The sequence below is a fragment of the Sparus aurata genome, chromosome 21 (genome assembly GCF_900880675.1).
Source record: "Sparus aurata chromosome 21, fSpaAur1.1, whole genome shotgun sequence".
NCBI lineage: Eukaryota > Metazoa > Chordata > Actinopteri > Spariformes > Sparidae > Sparus > Sparus aurata.
Window position 1 is genome coordinate 6,817,102 of NC_044207.1, and position 24,276 is coordinate 6,841,377.

At 39.3% G+C, this 24,276-nt stretch overlaps 1 protein-coding gene across 8 annotated transcripts in view; it reads left to right on the plus strand.

Moving 5' to 3' along the window:
• The window catches only part of astn1 (astrotactin 1), a 422,909-nt gene that overhangs the window by 176,620 nt on the left and 222,013 nt on the right, over window positions 1–24,276 (plus strand). For all 8 annotated transcript variants that reach the window (XM_030401856.1, XM_030401857.1, XM_030401860.1 and 5 more), the window contains one exon: window positions 21,814–21,980. In XM_030401856.1, the coding sequence (XP_030257716.1) occupies window positions 21,814–21,980 (167 nt within the window). The remainder of the gene's footprint in view (window positions 1–21,813; window positions 21,981–24,276) is intronic.

Sequence of the window (24,276 nt, forward strand, 5' to 3'; positions counted from 1 at the left end):
CTGCTAGGTATTGTTTGACCAACAATTGTCATCAATAATGATATATTTTGGAGGGTATTGGATTGGGAAAAAAAAAGAAAATGACATTCCAGTGGATCCAATAGCCACATGGGGACACTAGTCCATCACTGTCCATCATTTACTCTCCATTGGAATCTGTTACTTCCAATCTCTGTTAAGCCAATAATGTGTGAAATTGTGCAAGAGGCATAAGTGTAAACATCTAGAGCCATTGAATAGCCCGTGAGGCTGTTTAGGCACAGCAGTGCTTTGAGCTAAATGCAAAGTGCTATAGGAAACTAAATATGAAAATGCAGCTGATGCTAATGGAAATGACTTAGTTGCAGGCATTTGTTCACAAACAACAGTGCTGGAGCAGTTGCTATTTCAACCTTGATGATGCCGCCGGTAGAAAAGTCAGGCGATCACCAAAGTTATTAGCATTCATTCTTTGATGACCATGGATGTCTCTATCAAATCAATACTTGCTGAGAAATTGTATGGACTGTATGATCCTTGACCACACTACTAGTAATTCTGAAAAGCTTCATCATTAATTGTACTGTTCTGTAACAGTGGCATACAGCCTACACAAGATTTTATTTAATTTTATTAAAGACTCTGTTTGCCTTTTTATCAACCGGTTGCTTCATTAGTGTGATCTTGAGCAGCAACAATACAACAAAACGCTTTTTGAATATCACCCGTTTGTACTCAGCTAATGCAATTGAGCTTTTGACTTTTTCGAAGGCTTAGTAGTACAGAAATTCACCTTGTTTATTTCCCTAACGGTCTTCACTAATCTGTTGTCTAGGAAAATAAATTACCTGGCCGAGCAATTAGAAGTGTAACTTCTGCTCAAAAGCGCTGACATTCACAGGCTCTCGTCACATTACAGTGTCAAATATCTCACTTGTTGGCAGATGTGAACTTGGACGCTGTGAATTATAATGGGTCGGATGTGATGCAACGACATTGCAGTGGTATGTCGGAGAACCACAATATCCATCCAATTTCCATCTTATAGTGAGAGATGACTGAGTGGAGATTTTGAGCCAGGGCTTTGAAGTCTCACAGGCATTTGATTTATGTTTTAGTTAACACATTTGCTTTTCCCCCCCTGCACTTTCCTCGTGTGGGAAATCACAAGAAAGCTGAAGATATTTTGTGGTGATGTTCTTCCTTTAGACGTAATTACTGGGTGCTTTTAAACAACAGCTTGTATACACCAGCATCTAGAGGGCAGCTTCTTTATGTTGCACTTTGTTGCAAATCCTTGCCAAAAGCACCAGGCAAAAAAAAAAAAAATCCAATTTCTTCTCTCTGAAATTAGTCTCACTTGGATCCAAAAAAGAAACAGTGAAAAGATTTCTTGCCAACGCTTTGAGGTGTCATGAGACTCCCCTTTTGTATTCTATTAATTATTTATTGTCCTGTTATATTTCCATCCCTTGAGCATGTTGAAGATTTCTCTAAGAAACTTCCCGAAAAAAAGAACAAAGTGAATTTCTGTACTTACTTATAGTACTTATCCCTTAATGTTTCTGTTTCCCTATAATTTGTAGATTTTCACCAAGCTCCACTGTAACCACAAATGAAACTTGAGATTCATCCCAAGAATAAAGCTGCTATTTCACTCACTTTCACAAGATGAAAGTGATTACGAGAGCAGGGAGAGAGCTGGAAACACAGTTGTTGTCGCTTTCATTAAACACATGTTATCTCAAACAGAAAAGCTAGAAGAAATGGTGCATGGGACTGTACACTTCACCGGCTCTTATTCTGTCAAACTTTATAACTTGCAAACCAAAAAAAAAAAAAAAAAGAGAAAACCTTTAAATATTTGATCCGTAACAATCTGTCCAAAGTGATTATATTCAGAGCGTGTAAGCACAGCAGCTTTGAACTCCAGCATTCATTATCTGCACTGCAAATCACACTACTTTCATCCCTTCATATTTCTACACAGTTGTATATAGTATTAGGTATACTTCATTCCTGTCCCCAATTTGTGGTTTCTGCATTTGAATATATTTAATACATTTCAACATTTCTGAATTAATATATCTGACGACTAGACCTCCCATAAAGTTTTTTTGAGTTGTGTGATTGCATTATCCCAAATGTTTCCAATAATGGAGTCCCCTGTCGCTTTAACAGCTCCTCGTTCCATTTTCACACGCTGCTGATGTCCGACTCTGTTGCTTCCCTCCCGCTGCATGCCTCTTCCATTCCTGCCTGCCATGTCTTGTTGTCCCCAAAGTCATTGCTGCTGTATCACCCCTGTACTGTATATCTGTTCTGTTCAGTCAATCTTGGTGGCTGTGTTCAGTCCCAGATCAGTGTCCAGCTGTGTTTATTCTCACGTCAGGCTGCCAAAAATGTAGTGACTCTCCCTGTGTCCCGGTCCAGACGAACTCTAAGGCGGCTTTACTTTATGCTGCTCCCCTATGTTTTTTTGTTCTACTTTCAAATTCTGCCTATATTCAACAAATTACACCCTTAACAATGAAGACAAAAAAAAACAACAAAAAAAAACCTCCTATACTACTAACGCATTCTGTTTTGTTTTGATTGAGAGACTTGTAATCCGTTTTGCATGGAAAGTCTTTGCCTCTGACGAGCAGATGCAAACCACATTGGAAGGTTATAGTCGAAATTAACCTTTATTATGCTTACAAAGAGGTACAGTAAGTTCACCACAAATAAGCTGCACCCGGGGACATAAAATTAATTACTTATCTATATTATGTTATTAAACTGGTTGTATTGAAGTGAGCAGTAACAACCCAAGACAGCGGGGAAAGGATGTTGTTGCAGACCGCCTTGTAAATGCATTCCTTTGATAAGACATAAGTGACATCAGTTGCATTAGGCTGCCTTCACGTCTATATTCCAGTGAGACTTTGATCAAAGCTATTCCATAACCTTCACCCGCTTAGATTTTTTTCCTCCACAGTTTTATTCCCTGGTTAGAGTCCTATTCCATTGTTGATATAAATTTGCCCTCACGTTTAAGCAATATTTCACAGGTAGAGTCAAACCCTGGCCTTGGTGAATGTTTCTAATCAGATTACTTCCTAGGTGAGTGTTTTTTTGTTGTTGTTTTTTTTTTCTATAGCCGCTCTCCATTTCCTTCTTAAGCTCAGTGATTTCATCCTAGCCCTGCATTCTTCGGAGCTCTCCTTCCTTCGCTGAATCCACCTAGAAGTCAGACCCAGACGCTGCTGCTGCCTTAGTAAATCAGATAGTAATTAGACCCAGATTGCGAGCGCAAATTGAATGAAAGCGGCAGCACAGATTTGCCCTGCACTTTTATTTATGTAATTTCTGCAATGAGTGTAAACAATGATCAATCACAGAGGAGATATAGATTAGAACAGGCAGGCCAGTTTAATTGATTAGTTTCTAAGTTCTTGAGAAAACCGGGATGTAGATTGCTGGAAAAATGGCCCGGTTGTTGAATATCTGATGATTTCATTGATTTTGATTTCCTACCCTTTATCAATAGCTTATCGCAGTTTCCAAATGGATTAGTATTCACTTTGAATGAGACATCTTGTTATTATGCTGTTTATCTAACATCCTCCTCTCAGCACCATTCGCAAGTGAGCTAAGTCATTGATCTTCACCCACACATACACACATCCTGGTCCTGTCCATCAGCACACGGCTTCGCTCCCAGCTGCCGTTGCATATATTACTGTGTGTTTTAGTAATTATCTTGTGACTGTCGAGCTTATAAATGAGCCTCTCATCCGTCTAATCAGGGTGGTAAACTGGCTGGGCCCCAGCGCTCTGATTCTACCCTAATCAATTAACACCTTGTCTGAGTCCGTGCTGCCAGTAGCTGTCCTGTGTGCATTTAATATCTTTCCTTGTGTCGACTGATGCTGGCGGTCTGCACCGACTGACCCGCTCCGTCTCGCTGATATATTGCACTCCTGGGGAGAGGCAGCGCACGGCGCCTCTGGAAGTGAGAGCGTAATAATCACAGGATGATTGTGAGATTAATTAGCTTCGTCTTGTCACTTGTCTCCCCTGCAAAATGGTGGAAAACAAGGATGTTGTTGACAGAGCAGATTGCTGCGAGGACGGAATGGCGACAATAGCTGGCCGGCATCCAACTAGCTCATCCAGTGTGTGTGGGGCTTTATACATAAAAGTACAAATAAAATAGAGATCATTGGTGCTGTTTTAGTTTGTGTTTGTGTTGTATGTCTACTTTATGGAGCTATCCTGTGCAGATAAAACAGGGTGTGTAAAGGGTAAACACAACTGAAGGGTCCAGACTGTTTGTCATGACAGTATAGTGGATCCAGAGGGTAGCTGTCCTAGTTTTGTATTGAAACCTACATTTGTCTGTTCCCACTTATAATAAACAACATCTTATCCATGATGAGTTGCGAAAGATATGATATCACCCCGGGAGGTTCCACTGTGTTGGAAGAGCACATGCACGTGTGTCCATGTGTTGTATCAGCAGAAAAGTGCTGATGTTCTTTCAGTTGAAACTTTCAGAAGTTAAAAGTCAAAGCATGTGTTTTGCCGTTTAGCTGATGAAAAACACATTTTGGCTCATGTGTTTCTTGAACGTTAACACTTCTGCCTGAGGGACGTCAGGGTTTCATTGGCAATGGTGTTTGTTTAACAGTGAAGAACCATGAAGTCCCATGATCCAATGCTACATCACAGCGTCACATAACTAAATCTTATGTTTTCATTGTTTAAATCTCTAGCTCTAGACCTCTAGCAGCAGAAATTTCATGTGTGATTAAAAAGGAAATACATTTGGCAGAATAAAGTAAAATAAAGTCCTGTTTATTGATATTTACCTTATTCATGGAACATTTTATCTTAACTGTCACTATCAGGAGCTGAGACAATAATCACTATTTCCATCGTATCCCATTACTTGGAGGGCCCCCAGAAAACGGTCAACACTAAAAGCTGTTGTTGGTAGCTGCTGAAGTCATGCACAGTTTTTCAAGTCCACAGCTGTATATGCAGCACATGCCATATAAAATTGACATTTTGCGTGATTTGGCACCCCCCACAGTTTCTGAGGGCAACACCACCATCGTAAATATAAATCCCAGGTCTGTAACACTAATAATCAATAATCAGACCTGATGCACATGTTACTGTTACTACAAACAAAACGTATTACTTTATAAAGTTATGTCTCAAAAACTTGAATCTCAAAGCAAACACTGTATGTAACGCTGTGATCCTACCCTCTGATTGAAGTTACATAGTTCAGAAACAAATAATAAGGGGGCAGAATGATCATGACAGAGGACACTTTCACCCTCTTAGAAGACACTGTATCATCAAAATTATTTTGAACCTGTGTTTACAATGTTAATACTGTTGCTCTAATTTAAATATGTATATATATATATATATATATATATATATATATATATATATATATATATATATATATATATATATATATATATATATATATATATATATTATATATATATATATTTATATTAACTTAAATTATGTAAATGTATTTGTGTATTTCTGTGAAGGCTATTTAAAATAATAATTTTTTTTAAATACATAATGATAACATATATAGTCCAGTGGTTCACATAGAATCAGACTTGAATTGTGGTGGTGGCTGTCCAGCTGGGGTGCCATAGAGCATGCGCACTCTAGACTTACGCCGACCGAGTCAGCTAACTTCCGGTTTAGCGCTGAGCTAACTTGGATGGGGATAAAATGTAAACAGGCGGCTCTTCTAGACTCTCTACATTTGATTGAACCAAATTGGCCAAATTCTGACAATGAACCGCATCATTTCATGGGGGTTGTGAGGCTTTTATTACCGTTTTACAGACGCATCTTTCACAATATTAACTTTTTGGAAAAAGTCCCCCATGCATCACATGATGATGTGATTAAACAGCTCGGCCATGACGAAAAACTGGCTTTAAGCCCTGGCGGTCTTTGTGGGGGCTCGTTCTTGATGATGAGGCCAGCCATCTTCTTTACAGAGGTAGTTATGGTCGAGCTAACTGTGAAAGCTAAATGAAATATTCCGCCACCTACCTCTTCTTCGCTAGTTTTACCGGCAGACTAAAAACCACACTGCCATGCACTGTGTGGGAGTATATATATCATCATGTTTTTCACTGAAGGCTGCTGTCTTTAGTAAGTGATAACGGGACGTGCTGTTCCAAAAATAGAAAATCAATATGTGGCGGCCGATGTTGATATTGTGGCAGAGCGCCACTTCAATAAATTAGTTTGTGGGAAACACTGTTGTGTATGTATACACTTTGTTGAAGTAAAGGTGTACTGTGTAGTTTTGGGGGAAGCATTCTGATCAAACAAGCAAGATCTTCATTGACTGATTTTTTTGTTATGCTAACACAAACTAAGTAAACAAACTCTCTTCGCTTTCATGACTGGATAATCTGAATAAAACAAACTGACCTTAAATGACAACATACTGTTTTACTTTGTTTATATGTGGCGGACCCTGCCAACTTTCTAGCTTCAGACATTGTTTTGGTGAACTTATTTTTCCTTTGAGACAGAAAAGAAAATCAGATTTCAGGAGCCTCAGATGAGGTATCCTCCACCGTTTTGACTTTTAGCCTTAACGTTAGTATGCTGCCTTCAAAACTTCTCCAGTGGTTCTTGATTTGTCCGGTTGTTCGGTGAATTCCAGCTTTGGTCACCTTTTCACACACTTGTTTGAACAACTTTCAACCATCGAGGTAGACAACAGTTTGTAAAGCCTTTAGGACCTCCAACAAATAAAATAAACAAATTATGTATTGGCCATTTTGCTCCTGCCTTGTTTTTGCGCCTCCTGGAAGCAATGTCATCTATGATGTTAACATGGGGCAAGGGAGCACAGAAAGAATATGATTATTCCAACCAGAGAGAAACAAACAGATTTAGTGTTTACACCACGCCTCTCAATTTGATATGAAATTCATCAGGTCAAATCGGGCCAATCAGATCATTATGTTTACATTTCTTTTCCGATTGGACATTTATTCTGATTATTAGATTAATATTAGGGTCCATGTAAACAAAGCTAGTGATTTATGAGTGGACCGTGTGTATATTGGAGACGATGAACATCTACATGTTGTAGCATACAACATAAATTGGCTGATACCTGCCCTCATTTAAATTGCAATAATAATGACAAGATAAACACTGCAGTTTTCATCAACCTGCAACTTCACAATAAAGTGTCTTGCAGCTAATGGCTCTACAATCTGACACAGATACAAATACAGATCTCATTCTGTGAGGCTCTCACCACCCAGTCGAATCTGAGATTTTCTTTATTAATATTGCACTTCTAACTGTGCTAGTGACAGTGACATTTCACTGATTGCTAATATGCTACACTTCCATAAAGGATATGCAGACAAAAAAACCCTAAAACAAAACAAAAACAAACAAACAAATAAACAAAAAAAACAAAAAATCAGACCTTTAGTCCCTAGTATGGGCTTAGCTCAAAAAAGGCTCATTCCTATAACTTCCGTATAGTAAATAGATATTGTAGATAGCCAATATCTTTTAAATGTTTATTTCTATGAACTTCCCTTAAGATGTCCTCTCAGTTGTGTGTTAGATCTGTTGAGCTGTCCTAAATGAAACAACAGCAGCATATTGCGTTACTAAATGATGGCATACAATACCGAACTACCAGTTGTTCAAGTTTTTCAGTGCTGAGATGCTTTGACATTTTTATAATTCATAAGGTGACACATACAGCCTGAACATGTTACAGCTATTCAACACAATTTTAAGATCTGTCTGGGACAGTATATAGGCTACCTGTCACTACAAAGCACAAGTATGTTTGTCACACAATTCTAGCAATAACCACAGACCATAACCACCATAGGGTCATCCTGTGACAAAGAAGTGGTACTTGTTGGTGCTGTGTAGGGGTGTCACAATTCTCCAAATCCTCGATTCGATTACATTTTGGATTCTAAGGTCACGGTTCGATTCAATTCTCGATTTTTACATTATTTATTTTTTTTAAGAACAGGTTGCTATGCCATTTTTAGACTAGACTTTTATGCAATATAATATCTGACCTTTGTTCGCAATGTACCACACTACATTGTCAAATGTAAAACATTTATTAACAACATAATGTAACACTAACAAACTGTGCAACCTGTGGCTTTTTTGTCGACAATGTGAAGGTTGTCAACATAAATCACTGGAAATCCAAAATACTTCCACACCGGCGACTTCAGTGAAAGAGGAGGAGGTTCAAGTGCTGTCGATGGGTCTCCTGCATCTGCAGTTGCCATTGTTGTACGAGTGGCGTAGCCCCTTTCAGGAATAGGGCGGTGCGTGAGGTGTGTGTGTGCGTGAGGTGCGTAAGGTGTGAGTGGGTGAGCGAGAGTGAGGGAGCATACGTACGTGCGGACAGTATGTGAATGAGAGAGGAAGGAGAAGCGAAAGGAGTAGCAGTAGTAGCGACAGCAATAAAGCTTACAATACAGTCTGCAGGTAAACACAAACTTCAGCCCTGGAGGAAATCGTCTCCCCTGTGCCTCCCAACCACGGTCCGAGAGCCGAACAGGAATGGTGTAACACCATGCTATGATTTGGCTGGCTGTAGCTTATAGCTACTGGCTTAGCTAGGAGCTAAGTCAGAGGAGGTTGACTCTCAGCACTTCAATACGTGTGTGTTTATTTCCGCTTGGCAAGCCCACCGGACGTGACATGGGGGCGTGGCAGCATTGACAAAGTTTGAGATTGTGACTTAATTTTGGTCAATTTGATTTAAAATCGACATCTTGGCACCCTTAGTTCTGTGCAGTAACAATGTGTAGAACACACCTAAATCACTACATGAAGTGAGAAGAGTTTTTCTATCGCTTTGTACTCTCTGCAATGCCAATTCAAACTAGATCATGGCACCTTTTATCAAAACCAACACAGACCTTCAACATGATGCACACAAAATAACACAATCTGAAGTACACACAAACAGCATTCTTTACTTACAACAAAACACAACACACCACCCGTACATGTCTGTCCAGCCAGGTGATTTTTAATAATAATTCTGGATGGCAGCATACTTTATGCTGGCCAGAACAGTTCTTCTCACCACTTAGTATTGGCCTAGTTCCCCTTAGGCAGCAAAAAGCAGTCTTGACTGGGATCACATTTTGGGACACTAAGCAGTGTTGAGTGGAGTCAATACCTGGCTGAGATATAGCTAGACCTCAAGCCTAAAGAGGAATAGGAGCACATTAGATTGTCACTACTGATGCTTCTTCTCCTCGGGTCACTGGATTTACGCGTGTGTGTGTGCTTGTGTGTGTGTGTGTGTGTGTGTGTGTGTGTTTATATATATATATATATATATATATATATATATATATATATATATATATATATATATATATTACACTTTTCGCTCACACCAATTAGGCCGCAGCTTTGTCTCTCAGACAACATGGGGCTTGCTCTATCGTTTTTCACACTGTGAGGTGCTGAAGGGGGGTGTAGAGGTACAGACATGAGGCAGCAATACTGCGTGATATGAAAGGGACAGATCGATGCTGGTGTTCTGTAGAAAATGTTAAAATGTGTAATTGTTTGGCCAGCTTGCCTTCACAGTCAATAGTTGGAGCAGCAGCTCTGACACAGCTCATGGACGCACTTTGACTAATACGAGGAAGCAATTTCTGATACAGAGAGAATTCCTCAAACAACATGAACCAGCACTTTGGTTATATGGTACTTAGAATAAAGCTTTGATTATTCGAAGGGAGATTGATAAGTTCATGGTCGAAGGTAGACGGAGATTGGGAGCTGTAAAGCTGTGCATCCAGTTCTATATGACATTTGGAGTTCATGATTTTAGCATTGTTGGTGCTTTGAAAATTGCAAGTAAGCACTGTCTGAGAAAATCGACAAGCTGACAAGTCCACACGATGGTTGGCTGTCCTATCACCTGTCCTGTTCACCTAATTTAAGCCCTTCAGACTACTACCTCTTCTTCTAAATGAAGAAGGAGATTATTGGTCACCATTTTGACAGAGATGATGTCTTTATCGCTATTGTGAACCACTGCCTGGAGGTCCAAGAAACCAAGGTCATAAAGTCTCACACCACTGTAAAAACATTTACATAGACACAGATACATTAAGCAAGGTATACAATGGAGATAAGTTTGAAATCGTACCCTTCCTGCCCTGTCTCATTGCTGGTGGTCATTTACAGTGTGAACAGAGTGTTGCATGCATTACTCTAGACTGGAAAAGCATGTCAACTTACTTTGCATGTTTCCATTAAAAAGAAGAATCATTTAATCTGTGTCTATTTAAAGGGACTCATTTCCTGAAGGGATGCCACACAACAGTTAAAGAGAGGGCAGTAAAGCACAGTTTTCTTTGCTTCACAATACAGTTTGTTACACAGTTTAAGAAATTTAATGAAGCACTGCTAATGATCAACAAAATTGGGGATGCAGCAATATTTTACATTGTTGCAGTACATTATCAGTAGTTAAATGTGTCCAGCATCATCAATGAATGTGTCCAGCATCATCAATGAAGAGTAACAAAGCAAGGGAAAAAACAGCTACCTCTTCACACAGAGCTAAAAAATGTCTTTTCATCAATCATTTAATGATCTGTAAAAACAATGCACTGTTGTGACCCATTTAAAACCTTAAAACAAGCATATTTTTAGTTGTCACTTGAATTGAGCAGATATGAGATCCTTGGCATGTTTGTCAGTGCACCCCAGTGTTAGTACTGTATGTCTCCCTGACCTGTATATGACTTTCACTTCATAACCTTTGATAATCCTGTTGAAGAATCAGGTTCCTCCGAGACCAAAGAGTGTCTGGAAAAGGCAGAAATCTCATTAGATCAGGAAACTTCAAGTAACAGTAACATTTATTTATTTATTTATTATTTTTTTTTTTTAAGTTAACAAAGAAAGTTCTACGACTAATTCAGCAAAAGGGATGTTTCATTTAAATTGATATCTTACATTCCTCAAGTCCATAAAGTTTAATAATAACTCCCTGGAGGATGTGTTGTTGCAGTTGATTACAACACATTGTTGGATCATTAATGTCCCGAATGAAAATTGTGAGATTGTAACGCTACTAACAGTAAGCTATAGCCCCGGCAGTCAGTAAATGAAAAGACCTCAGGTCAGGAAGTACGATCGCGCTCTTTAAGAAAGGTCTTCAGTTGCAGCATGTCCGTTCGACCTCAAGTGCCCTCCCTGTTAGTTTTTTTTACACTAAGCTGGGCAGGAGGTGAGAGGGGTTACTAAATGCCCAAGTTTTTCAGCACTAAACTTACTCACTATAACATCCACAGGAGGCCAGCATGAGGAGCAGAGCGCTCTGGGAAAAGCTGACCTTTGACACACACTGCTTATCTCATCACACTGGCTCATGGAAAACTCTCAGGACAACTTTCTCTATTAGGAAACATGAAAGGATAGTTGAGATGTTGGAATAATGTTTTAGGCTACAGAGTGTGATTTCTTAAATAGACCTCCTCAGAATAGATAAGTTTTTCTGTGAACTTGACACGAATGCTCCTGTGGGCTTCTCTCACTGCAGTGCGGAAAAACCTTTTAACTTTCCAGCAAATATATCATCCCGGTTTTCTATTTGATGTATCAGTCAATATGTTTTTAATGCTATGCACAGCCCAATAGGCTGTTTCATACTACTCGACCTTAAAGACCCAATACTGGCATTGGAGATGCCATGAATTGGCTTAGATGCAACTCTACACCTTTGCCGTTTTTCAATATGCAGTTACATGGAAATACAAAAGAAAATAAAATGTTCTTACCACCCCTCCACCATTTGTCTACAGCTAAATGATATCTGCATACCAGCTCAGCTTTGACTTTACTCTTCAAAACCACAAACCTCTGCTTGTTTTATGTTTGCTAACTACTGTACACAATGGCACATAGTAATGTAAGGGGTAATTCAGCAATACTAAAACAATGAAAAAAAGAAGAGTGCAGCTTTGGCTGCATGTTTCTGTCCAAACCTAGCCAAATCCAAGAGAGTAGTCAGCAAGCCCAACCTTAACTAGACATGCATTCAATTTGACAGTTTTTTTGTTTTTTTATGTCCCAACATGACTCCGGACTGAAGAACTTGAGACCAAAGATTGACCAGAGATTTCTGACAAGACATGGCTTGCAGTGTGCCAAAAAAAAAGCCAGTTTGGGTAGGGTCTCCATGCTCTAGTCCCAATCCCCACTTTTTACAAGTAAGCTACCTTGTTAAGATAACATCCAGGTGAGCCATGAGGAACAGACTTTTTAACACCATAGAAGTCTCAGTCAGGCAGTGGCACGCTGAAATTTCAGAGCAGAAAACGCTCAGCCTCAGCATTGACAGCTTATTTTGCACCCAAAATGTCTCGTAGCATTTGGAAAGCCAATTCTCATTCCTAACACTTCAAATATGGCAGCTTTGTCAGTTGCCTAATCCTTCAAACTATGATGCTGTATGTACCTCTCTAATGTCATCCCTTGAGCTCCTCGAGTGCAACATAAGAACAAGTAAGTCTGTGTTGGCAGGTGGGCCAACCACAGATGTCTGTTACTTTCTATGTGTGCAACCAAATGCAATACAACAAATATCTTCCAGAAAACACAGTTTTAATGTGTGCAGCGTTAGCCTATATTTTACTGGACTTGTCCTACTTGATAACAGCAGGCACCTCCAAGTGTTGTGCTTAAGGAAAAGCTGTATACACTGTTACTGACTTATGTGGTTGCATGACACATCGTAGCAAAAATAGTCCACCTGGGGTATACCCAACTTTGAGGAGTTTGGTGGTGGCGCAAAAGCCTGTGTATGCCTAAAAAATGTCTTAAACATATGATCTGGTGACCACATCCACTTACGCAGTGAGTAGTCAGTTGTGTAGAAGTAGGCAATATCTTTTGGTCCACATATGTGTAGTACAACAGCACAGGCCTTCAAAGTAAGACTTTCCAGAAGTGTTTTATTATCCCCATTTGTTCCATTCAGCTACACCAAAGACAACGATGCCTATGTCTTGGAGAGAAATCAGGGAAGCCAGTTTATTCATAAAAGGTATTGCCTTTTGTCTTTAAATACGGTTGGATTACAAGATGTGGCCCAGTTGGCTTAGAGCTTACATATGCCTTAACAATGCTAGTTCCCCTTTGCTTCTGAATACAATAGTCATTATTCACACAGCCACAAGAGGTCCTTGTCAGGTCAACATAAGTCGCTTTAGGCATAACATCAAATAACCAAAGCTGTCAGTTTTGTGGTGAGGCCAGTCTCTAAATGAAATAAAACAGCAATATAAACAGCTGCATTCTCAGAGGCACAGGCAGGGAAACATAATAAGGCTCTGCATTGGAGTTAAACCCCAAAGGCTACTTTTGATATGACCTTCTTACTGCACACACAGTACACAGCAAGAAGATATGTCAACATAAATTCAGTGAACATGTTTTATGCAAAATACCATGTTACAATAACATTATATATTGAAACATGAGTTTCTTAATTCACTATAAAACCATTGCATACTCTCAACCGGTATCTTTGTGTCATTGTCATCCTGCACCGATCTGCCTTTCAGACAAATTTGAAGTTCATAGCTTATTCAACTGCTCTTGCAGGGATTTGATGCTGTTTGGTGGTGGCACACTACTGATTCCCTTAAGCCTCAAAAGCACTGCAGGAATTTATCTCCATTAAGAAACAGGATTAAAAAGACATGGTGGTTCAAGGGGTTTTCCAGAGCAGGCTTTGTACTGCTGGCTTCTTCTGAAGCAGGGCAGACAGTACTCTCACTCACTGTCCAGTTATTAAATGGTCCAAGATAAATGGTGATTACTTTGCCTTTAAAAACCCTTTGCTTAGTCACTATGGATGATCATTATATAGTAACCTGTGCATCATCTGTAAATGCCACTGATACCTGAGTAGTTTCAACTTGGTTTGGTTGTAGCACTTTCACCACAGACTCTAATAATTTTAAACTTAACATTTGTAAGACTTCTGAATTAAAATGTCCAAAAATGATGAGACCTCTATTTTTATTGAGTTTTATACTGTACTTCATTATCCATAATGTCTAATGTTTAAACCCAGAGTCCACAAATTTACTTAAGTAATGATGCGTTCCATGTAGTCACCTTAATTGACTTTAAATTTCAGGGCAGAGTAAAACAGTGAGGAAGTAAGTCAGCTAATGATCTAAACATAATATGAATGAAACATAAATAAACCATTACCTCATCATCAGCATTTGTGCCTCAGTCAAGTCAGATAGAATATCATCAGCAATGGTGGTTCTTTATTGGTTATTTGTGTTTATTTGCATTACTCGTGTGAGTGTTTATTCACCCAAAACAGCCAGTTGCCTTTACTGTAAATTAGCCTTAGGATAGCAATCAATCAGTGTGTTTACATGCACAGCTTAGTCGGATCACAGCCATAGTTTGACTATGCTACTCAATCAGACAACTGCCACTGTCCGAGTATACATGCCAGTGAGAAAATCAGATTATTGGCAGGAGCATGTCATACCCTGGTACGATAGGTGGCGCTGTACCCATTTCAACTAGTGGTAACAGAGCCACCTCCGGCTGACCTCTTTACGTCACCAGCAACAACAAACTGCCTTGGCATTCGAGAAAGATGGCGTACGAAGAGCGAGATGAATCTACGGCTTTGTACATTTCATATATGGTGTACATGATAATTACACAAACTAGATGCACTATGGCGCTCTTTCTTGCAGTTAGAAGGAAAGACGCTGCCGTCGCCGTCCTTCTACTTCCGGCTCATGGCCCCAGAAATTTCGCACCTGCGCAGAACGCAAAATCTGATCTGATAGAACGTATACATGCAGGAGTAATGCAACTATCAATCCAATAATCTAGGTGTTTTAATTCGACTATGAGAAATCCGATCCGGTCCGATTTTAGTCAGACAAAGGTGTATACATGCATCTGAAAGATCCGATCATAGTCGGACTAACCCAGTAATTCGGTTTTCTTGAGTGTCATGTAAACACACTGACTGGCACTCACAAAGTGTGTGTTTTACTGTGTGTAAGAAGTCAGGTCAATCACTGAACTCAAGACTCACAAGATACTCCAGTTCTCCCTTTTCTTTGCCCCCTCTCCTTCATGCATCGTACATATACTTATACATCAACATCCACAAATGGATGTCACCTCACTGTCGATCACTGCTGCAGTCAGGTAGATAAACTGGACTGAAGATAACTCCACTTTTTAATCCCAAAGGTGACACACCTCCTGGCCCTACCCAACACTCAACAAAGGTCTATTTTTTGTTTTTTTTGTTTTGATACAGCCTATTTTGTCAGATTTAACAGTATGTTTGACCGACATACAGATCAATACAGTCCCTCTTTTTCATCCTAAATCTTTATAAGAGAATTGTATTAAGCCACTAAACATATTGAGCCCGCATCTGTAGCATACATTATCAAACTAGCATCTACCAAAAGATTCTATCTGATTCAATTGCGGAAGCAGCTTCATTTTACCGTCTTCCCTTTAAGAACAGTGTCAGCTTTTCAAAATCGTTTTAATGGCATTGTGTAACCTGAGACTGAGAGGTTTAAGGTGCTGCTGTCAGTGACTGTGCATCTGTCTGAACACAGTTCATCAGCAGTCATTCAAAGGCTTCTGAATTACGCTACATAAACACTTTGATCTAAGGCAAGCCTCAATACAAGAACTTCAGTAAGTCTGAATAGATGCTGGTTTGTGTCACAGTGCCAGGTACTTATCATTATGTAGCTGTATTCAAATGGTGTATCTGCCTCAGAGCCAGCTGAGCTTTTGAACTATAGATACTGTTCATCGTTGTGGTATGGAGGCAAGTTTAAAAGTTCACTTTTTTTTTTCTTCATATAGAGGGATTAAATCATAGTGAAGTAAACAGCAGGGTTCTCAACCTTTAAAAAAGGTTGATGGACAGTAAATTCTATGTGAGATCTCATAATCCTTTTGATCGAAAATGTCACATGGATATCATATAATCTTAGATGGTACTGAAAGAAAAAAAAAAAAAAAAATACATAAACTAAAATATTTAATTATGTTATGTGAACCTAAAGGCTAAAATTTGAAAAGTACCTGCACTCACTTCCTCTACCTAAGCCTTTCAATACTTCTGTTAAGAACTTTTAATCTGGATTATTTCCTCATTATGCCAGTAACGCTGAGTCAAAGTGTACCATCTTTCATGGCCACAGACTCATTTCAAACAAAACAACCAGGAGAACTTTTTAATCAGATAAAATTTTGAAGGATTTGGGGACTGCTCACTTGGGGAGTGGTTTTATACAGAGGATTACCAATGATTTACCCAGGATTATAGACTAGATTTGTGGAAATCTCAAGTGATAACAATCCACAGACAAAGACTTCAGCGGGTGCATATTCTTAATGATTATTATCCTAAGGACAGCTGTAAAATGGCCCAGAGTTTTATCGCTATTCCGGCATGTCGAAAGCCTATTATGGCAGTCAATAACTAGAGCTATCTGTGGCTGCCAAGCTATAGTGCAGCGACCCATCAATACACATTCTGCTCAGCCTTCACCACATATCCACACATCCATTGACTGCACTGGGTTCGATTGATTTTAAGGCTACATGCCACAGATGTGTGAGGAGATTCAATGTCTCGTGTGCTCTTTGCATTACAGGTAATAAATCATTTGTCACAACAGCCCCTCACAGAGTGACCAAATCAATATGAGTTTATCAAGGGGGAAAGACCAGGGACCACTCATTCAACTTGTGTTTTCTCTGTTACAGCAATTGTATAGCTGTTCCGGAGATCTTTACACAGTAGTTAAACCAAGGCAGTTATATATTACTTCAGTCCACCCCCATTTATTAAAACAATCAGTAATATAAATTGAATAATTTAACAATGTTGTACGTTTGTTACTTCTTTGGGATTTAAAATCCTGCACAAATGAAATACCAACTTTATTTAAATAATGTGTGTTCTTGGCTGACAAACATGAACGAGGTCCACTAGTGAACTGCAATCATGCATTTTCACTGATATACTTAAATAAATTGGTTTCTTGTCATGCAGTTGAGTAGGTCTACAAACTGTTGCCAAATGAGAATTTACAACCTCCTGAGCCAATGTGAATGCAAAGTAGTGATGGTCCAGCGACAGTGCCCCTATACTTAGTCTGCAAAGTAGTAATTTGTCACTTAGTCCATTCTGTTTGTCACAGTCAGATAGGCCAGAAGCTGCCAAAACTTTCCACGGTCGATACGAAAAGTGGAATTTGTATTCCTGAACTACATTGCACTTAGCCTGATTATGCAAGTTCTGATGTTTCTACATTTTTTTCTGTCAGGATCATCAGCAAATCAACTCTGTTATCATCCAACTAGCAATGTCATGGTGACACCTGCCCTCATTATTTTAAATTAAAATGTGAATGGACAACTTCTGCATTCTGTTGAAACCCTGGAAGTTCTTTGAAGTCTCCTGACCCTGACTTACCACATCTCTCTCCAGATGTTCTCACTGTGTTCCCACTTTTCCCAGTCACCTGATCCACCTGATTGCCACACCCACTTGCTGACTGGGGTCCAATTTTGGAAAAAAAAATCCTGCTCCGCGATGGAAAAATCTTCCAGTTACCAGAGACATTTCTAAAATCACTGCTCGTGGTCTATCATATATCAGACCTTGTGTCTAATCCTAACTAAATAAATCCTTACTAGAAGAGTTAACTTGATTCCTCAATCGGAAATCATCCTGACATGCCTGTATCTGTAACTAGAATTTACATTAGACTGTCTGTAGGCTGTCCTTGAAAATAGTTGCCTCACTTCACTTGTCACTGCTAGATAGCTTGGTCAAATGGATAAAACAGAGGGGCAGTATTTTTTAATACCTATAATTTTTTTTTTCTAAACCTAACTTCATAAATGCCAGTCTTAATATCTTTAACAGGCTAACATTGGTGTTAGCCTCTGGAAACAGGCTAACATTGATGATAGCTTCTCCAATGGGCAAATATTATTAGTTTCTCCAACAGTTGCCATTGAGTCATAACGTTTCAGTGCTCATGTTTTATTAATTTTCCATCCTAATTTATGACTCCCAATTCTAGAAATTGATCAGATGGATTGGTTCTGTGATAGCTAAATTCCAATCCAAAGATAAGATGACTATTGTTCCCACTAAATATTGTTGGCGAAACATGTTTACTACCAAATGTCCTTGACATCATCCTAAACTTTGATATGGTGAAGATATAAATTCCACCCGTGGGAGTGTCTTTAATAAGGCCCCTGCTCCTTATTCCTTTATTTTGTCACCTAGTATGTGTTACTGTTATCTAGCCCACATACCTTGCAAGACCATTTGTCCTGCCCCCTTGCCAAAGCTTTCCTGCCTAAACCTGCCTGTTAGTATCCCATTGTTGTCCCTGTCAGCCTGTATAGCCTTTCACCATAGCTAGTGTCTGTCTTTGACCTGCCTTATACCATTGTCTTTCAGATTTGTTTGTATGTGTGAGGGCCTACTTGTTGCCAAATGTAAGCCTGTGAGCTAGTTTTTTTAGGGTCTGTCAAATTCAATTTGCTCTACCTGTGCCTTCATTTGGTCCCCTTTCCCTCTCTTTCTCGGAAATGAGCAAATAAACACACGCTAGCTGACATTAATTGCACGTACTTCATACTTCAACTGAGGCTTTTTCAACTTTCTCGTAATTATACTGATGAAACAGTGAAAACATGCCTTTGCTCTCTCCACAATTCCCCGTCTCCATTTTTAAAATACTATCAACAATTCCTTTTTAACTTGTGAGATGTTTTGATTAAGTTCTGGTAATGCAACCTTAAAAATTATGTGACATGGCAAGGAAATTGAAAATTAAAATATCGTGTCATTCATAATGCTCGAGACAACAAAGGTACACGCCAGCCAAGTTCAGCCGTCTTAACTATTTAAAATCCAATCAGTGTTAAAGAAAACCAAAGAACAAAACAACGACAAAACTTCAGATTGTACTCACTTTTTATGAGAACTGTCAAATTAATCCTGATGCAGACAAATAGTAGATCAGGCTGAGAAACATGTGGCAAGGAAATTGCCATTGATTGCAGGCTGTCATGGCAGCATCAGAAGAGTAAAGGTATGGTCACATTACATTTCCATCCTACAGTATTTTTCTGCACTCAGCCCAGAGAAAGGATGCAATGCCATGTTTTGGGTATGGGTCTTACATATATATTGATCAGAGGGATCCCTAAATATGACCAGTGTATTGATTTGAGACTTGAATTTGCAGTGTAGTTGTGTGATGACAAACAAAATATAGTGATGGCATATGCAAGAATGATTACTTAATTTCACAAAATTTCCAAAATGTCAGCTGAAAGCTAGTTGAAAGTGTTTTTTTTTTTTTTTAACATGTTTTTAGTATATTCTGTCTAGACCGCACCTAGAAGTTATACTGTACCTCCACAAAAATTAAGTAGACTGGAATCCATAATAAGCATATGGACTTTATTAGCCAAATGAGCCACCTGGACCCTCTGATGAATACAGTGAGCCTAAATAATAAAATAAGTAGTTGCTGATGCCTCAGTGCTTAGAGGAAACCAGATGTCTAGTCTTTGTTCTGGAGGTAGCTGTGCCTTGTTAAAATGCACTCCATCAAAATTTTCTTTGAAGTAATAGCTGACAGAAAACATAATGTGAATTCGACTTGACAGGTCTCTGAAAAAAACTGCCTGGGAAATACTGCACAAGACTTAAGAACGAGGGAGCCGGGGTGAAGTCAGGTCTCGGATGTCTTTTTGTGAATTCAGCTCAGCACAGAGCACATTTCAATTAGGATTGCTGTCCACCACTCTATTAAAACTTTATCATTTAGAGTCTTCTCTATTAATTTCTTGAAGTTAATCTCTGACACCTATTGCTGTTTCACACATTGCACAACTAAAGGATTTCATTTCACCCATTAGACATGCAGACAGTTTTCTCTGCATTGTATGGAAATGGAATTTAAACCGGCGGTATTGCCTCATCCTCCTCATAAGAACAAGAATCCTATTGCCAGGGTTCCTTGATAGATGACACTGCTTGTCTGCCATTTCATCACTGTTCTTGTCATTCCTTGTGTCACAGTAAACAATCAAGTGATACTGCTGAGCAAAAGCTCTTTGATTTCGAACATATACGTGGTAAAACTTTAGATTCTGTTTGTGAATTCTAAGTATTGACTACACAGTGGAAAATGGACTTGCTGTGGCTGAATGTTTGATGATTGAAGCAGAGGTAGAAACAATGCAACAGCTTTGCAGTAAGACAACAATACCACAACCTGACAGAACTGATAAACCCTAACAAGCATTGATCCATCGTGCTGTCTTTGATTGTCCTTTTGTAATCTTTCGTCAACTCAAGAACATTTTTGTATGAAAAAAAAAACCTGCATTGCAGTTTCTTCACATTAGTTATACTAGGTCAGCTTATATTATTTAGCATTTAGCTCAAACTATCATTGTGCACTGTACAGCTTCACAGAGTTAGTCTGACTCACCAGATGAAGACTAAGCCATTAAAATGTATTTCTGTATCGCCTTTCAAACAAATCAAAATGCAATTCAAATGTTAAATGATTGAAAACAAAAAACATGGGTTATTAAGAAAACAAAAATGGGTTTTGAGATCGTGTGTACAACAATTGCAATAAAATGAATAGTTAAAATGATAGAAGATAAAAAATAAAAGATAATAACAAGCAATAAAAATAATGATATGACTTTGGGTAACAGCCTGCCATCAGCCTCCTTTTTCAAGTGGCATCCTCCTCCCTTATGGTGAGGATAGGGTCAGAGTAAGGTGAAGCAAATTACTCCCTTGTGTTCCTCATGTGAGTTTGATCACAGGATCATTTGTGTATTTGCATTACTTGCACAGTTGTTTATTCACCCCAAACAGCCAGATTTCTTTACTGTACATTAGCAAACAAAGGCACAGATGTGTCTGTGTGTCTAAATTCAATTGACCCTCTTCATGAGCTCAGCACTCACCAGAATATCTGGTTCTCTCTGTTCTGTTCCCCCTCTCCTCCACTGGCCAGCTGGCCAGCTCTGAGCAGTCAGTCTGTGGCTGCACCGCTGCTGCTAAATCGTAGCTATCCACATCTTTGTATTGACTTTGTATGTGCATTTTCAAAACCCCCTTTGCAACATGAAACACTAACAGCATCTTGAGAAACAAGTTCCACCTGACACTGTTTGGCAGTCCACTTCCTCTGACCATATCCCGATATCACCTAAATATATAATATTTGTTGTTCCTCATTTTTGTGGTTAACTTACTGTTTGTGTAAACATGAACAACTTTTGTATTCCAGACAATTTGTATTTCACTTCTTATTCCCTTTGTCTCCCCAGTGTTAAAGCCTATAACATTGCTCCTTCTGTTGCTGCCTCCTGATTTTTTTTAGGCTGATTATATGAGAATTTTACATGAAACATTTGCCATTTGTAGCTTTACAGAATAAGCTCAGTGCTCACACAGGCTGCACTAATAGGGACAGAAATCTGACTGTTTACATTCTGTGCCACAGATGTTATCGGGTCTGCTTACCTGTCCCATCTGGGATTAGTGTTAATGTGGCAGCGTCTCACACTTTCTCGCACTAAGAATGTCTTCCCAAGTGAAGTAAAGATCTGTAATTGCTGACATAAGTCGTTTAAAAACACTTTTTCCTCCCACAGTGCCCTCCGGGCTTGAGTCCTATGAAGGATGGGACCGGGTGCTACGACCACCACATCGGCATCGACTGCTCTGATGGTTTCAATGGCGGATGTGAGCAGCTGTGTCTGCAGCAGCTGGCTCCTCTGGAGGATGACCCGACACTGTACAACATCCAGATGTTCTGTGGGTAAGAAAGAACAGATTCAGCTGGTTAATGTTTTCAATGACTATAATTATTTAATTCTGTACCCCATGTTGTGGAGTCCTATCATCATGGCATCTAGTTTGGGATGTTTGGGATGTTTGCATTGTAAGAAACAATACTATAAATCCACTAATGAATTAAGTAAAAGTTTATGCAAATGATGTATCTTGACTCCTCATTTGGTGTTATGATGAAAGGAACAAAAATAACCTTGAGTCAACGCTTTCAAATAGACACTTTATTCATGATATATGTTAATTCTAAATGCAGCAGTTTGAGATCAAACTTGAATTCCCTATGAGTCTCAACATAGCATTGAACATCTACATCGTATCATTAGTTCTCCCAGCCTGTAGGACGAGGGAAGCGTAAAGAGTTGCCCATTCAATGCAGTTTTTGCCAGCATCTAGTGCTCGGTGAGTGGTAAATTCACTCCCCGCTCGTACCCGCGAGTGTGATTCAATTCAGAGCTCCATGTGCTGTGGAACTAAATTCCCTTGAAATAAATGAAATACATTTGCTTGGTTAGGGCAGAGCCAAGCCTAAACTGGCCTATTGAAACAAATACAAAATGCATCAGTGTCACACCGGTTGGAACAAAGCAAACAGCCTATTAGTGAGACAGCACCCGGAGGAGGGTTGGTAGAGTAAGGGCGAATTTTACGGCGGTTGGTCATCTTGGTTGTAACTGACAGGCATGGAAGTGAGAAATAGGGGTGCTGATGGGTCTGCAGCAATTAATAGGGGGGAACTCATGCCGTTTCCCTACCTTTTCAGTACACCGGTATTTTGTATTTGTTTTACTTTTAATTTACTACTTTTTTAGTTATCGATGTGTATTTGTTGTCGATTGATAACACTTGGCAGGACAGAGTTTAACCAAGTCAGCTGCGGAGAATATAATTAGACTGTAATGAATTGGCGCCGCTGTCTCCATTGTTTTCAATATAAATATAAGGGATGGCAGCGGCTGTGAATGTCAATGCTTCGCTCTTTACTGTGTTTGGAGATATGATGAAGTTTATCAGCATCACATTCCGTGACCATGGCAACCTCATAAACTACAGTGAGGACAACAATACAGGAGCTCATTGTACTGACTAGAACTGATGGTTCACTTCACCAGCAGAGAAATGGACAGATCAATGAAGAGATACGGTGTTGCAGTAACATCAGTATCAACAGTAACTTTGTAAAATTCTTAGGTCCATCAGTGCATGAAGCACAGTGCAGAATAGAGTTTCTGTAAACATGAGTGACAGCCATCTCATATGTGTGGGTACAGCGTGGAGTTGATGCTCATCAGTAGGTGTACAGTGTGTAGGCTTATCCTCACTGCACTAAATTATCATGAACTTAGATAAACTGTCATAGTAGCCCTTTACAGCTGACATTTGTTGGATAATGAACTAGTTTTAAACTAGTCATAGTAGCTCACACAGTAAACTGTAGCAGGATGAGTCTCCTGAGACATATTTCCCAATTAATGTTGTCATCTTTTGAATGATTCTAACATAACAACCGATTATTTTCTTTGTATCTGCTCTGAATACTTTCCCCTCGTCTTAGCTGCAGAGGCCAAACATAAGCTCCTGTGGGGAACACTGTGTACTTGCAATTTTTTGAGCAGATGCTTTAAAACACAGAGCACTGGCTGAAATTTTCAATTGCCATCTTTTATACAAAGATATGCGAAGAAAAACCTGCACAACCTGCTTTTCCTTTATGTTGTTGCTGGTGAAGGACACTTCTACAAAGTTCAGATACTTGCCACATTTTTTACTTTCCTAACACAGAAGACACAAATTGAAAAATGCATTTCACCTTCTGCTTTTCACTCAATCTTCAGCTTCAAAGCTGAAGAGTGTCTGTGTTTTGATGGGACTGCATTATAACGCCAGTGGCAGAGACAACCCAATCTGACATGTAAAGTCATTGCTTATGGTCAGTGCTTCATTTGTAAATCACAAGGTTCTGGGACACAGAGAGGGTGCTGCTCCAGCAGGTCAGGGGGAGAGAGGAAGTCACAGATTGCATCACAAATTCACAGAGCCTGGAGCACACTGACTACTGCTTGGGTGATAGTTCTAAAAAATGAAAAAAAGAAAAGTAAAATATCTCTCTAATTTACTGTCCCTGTTCCCCTTTCCTGTCCATCTGTGGACTGCTAAAATGGGGAGAAATGGATTTAGAGTTGAAGGTTTATTCATAGCCACAAACAGCAGCAGGCTAAGAAACCAATTGTAGTGACACATTCTTGCTGTCTGTCTATCAATCG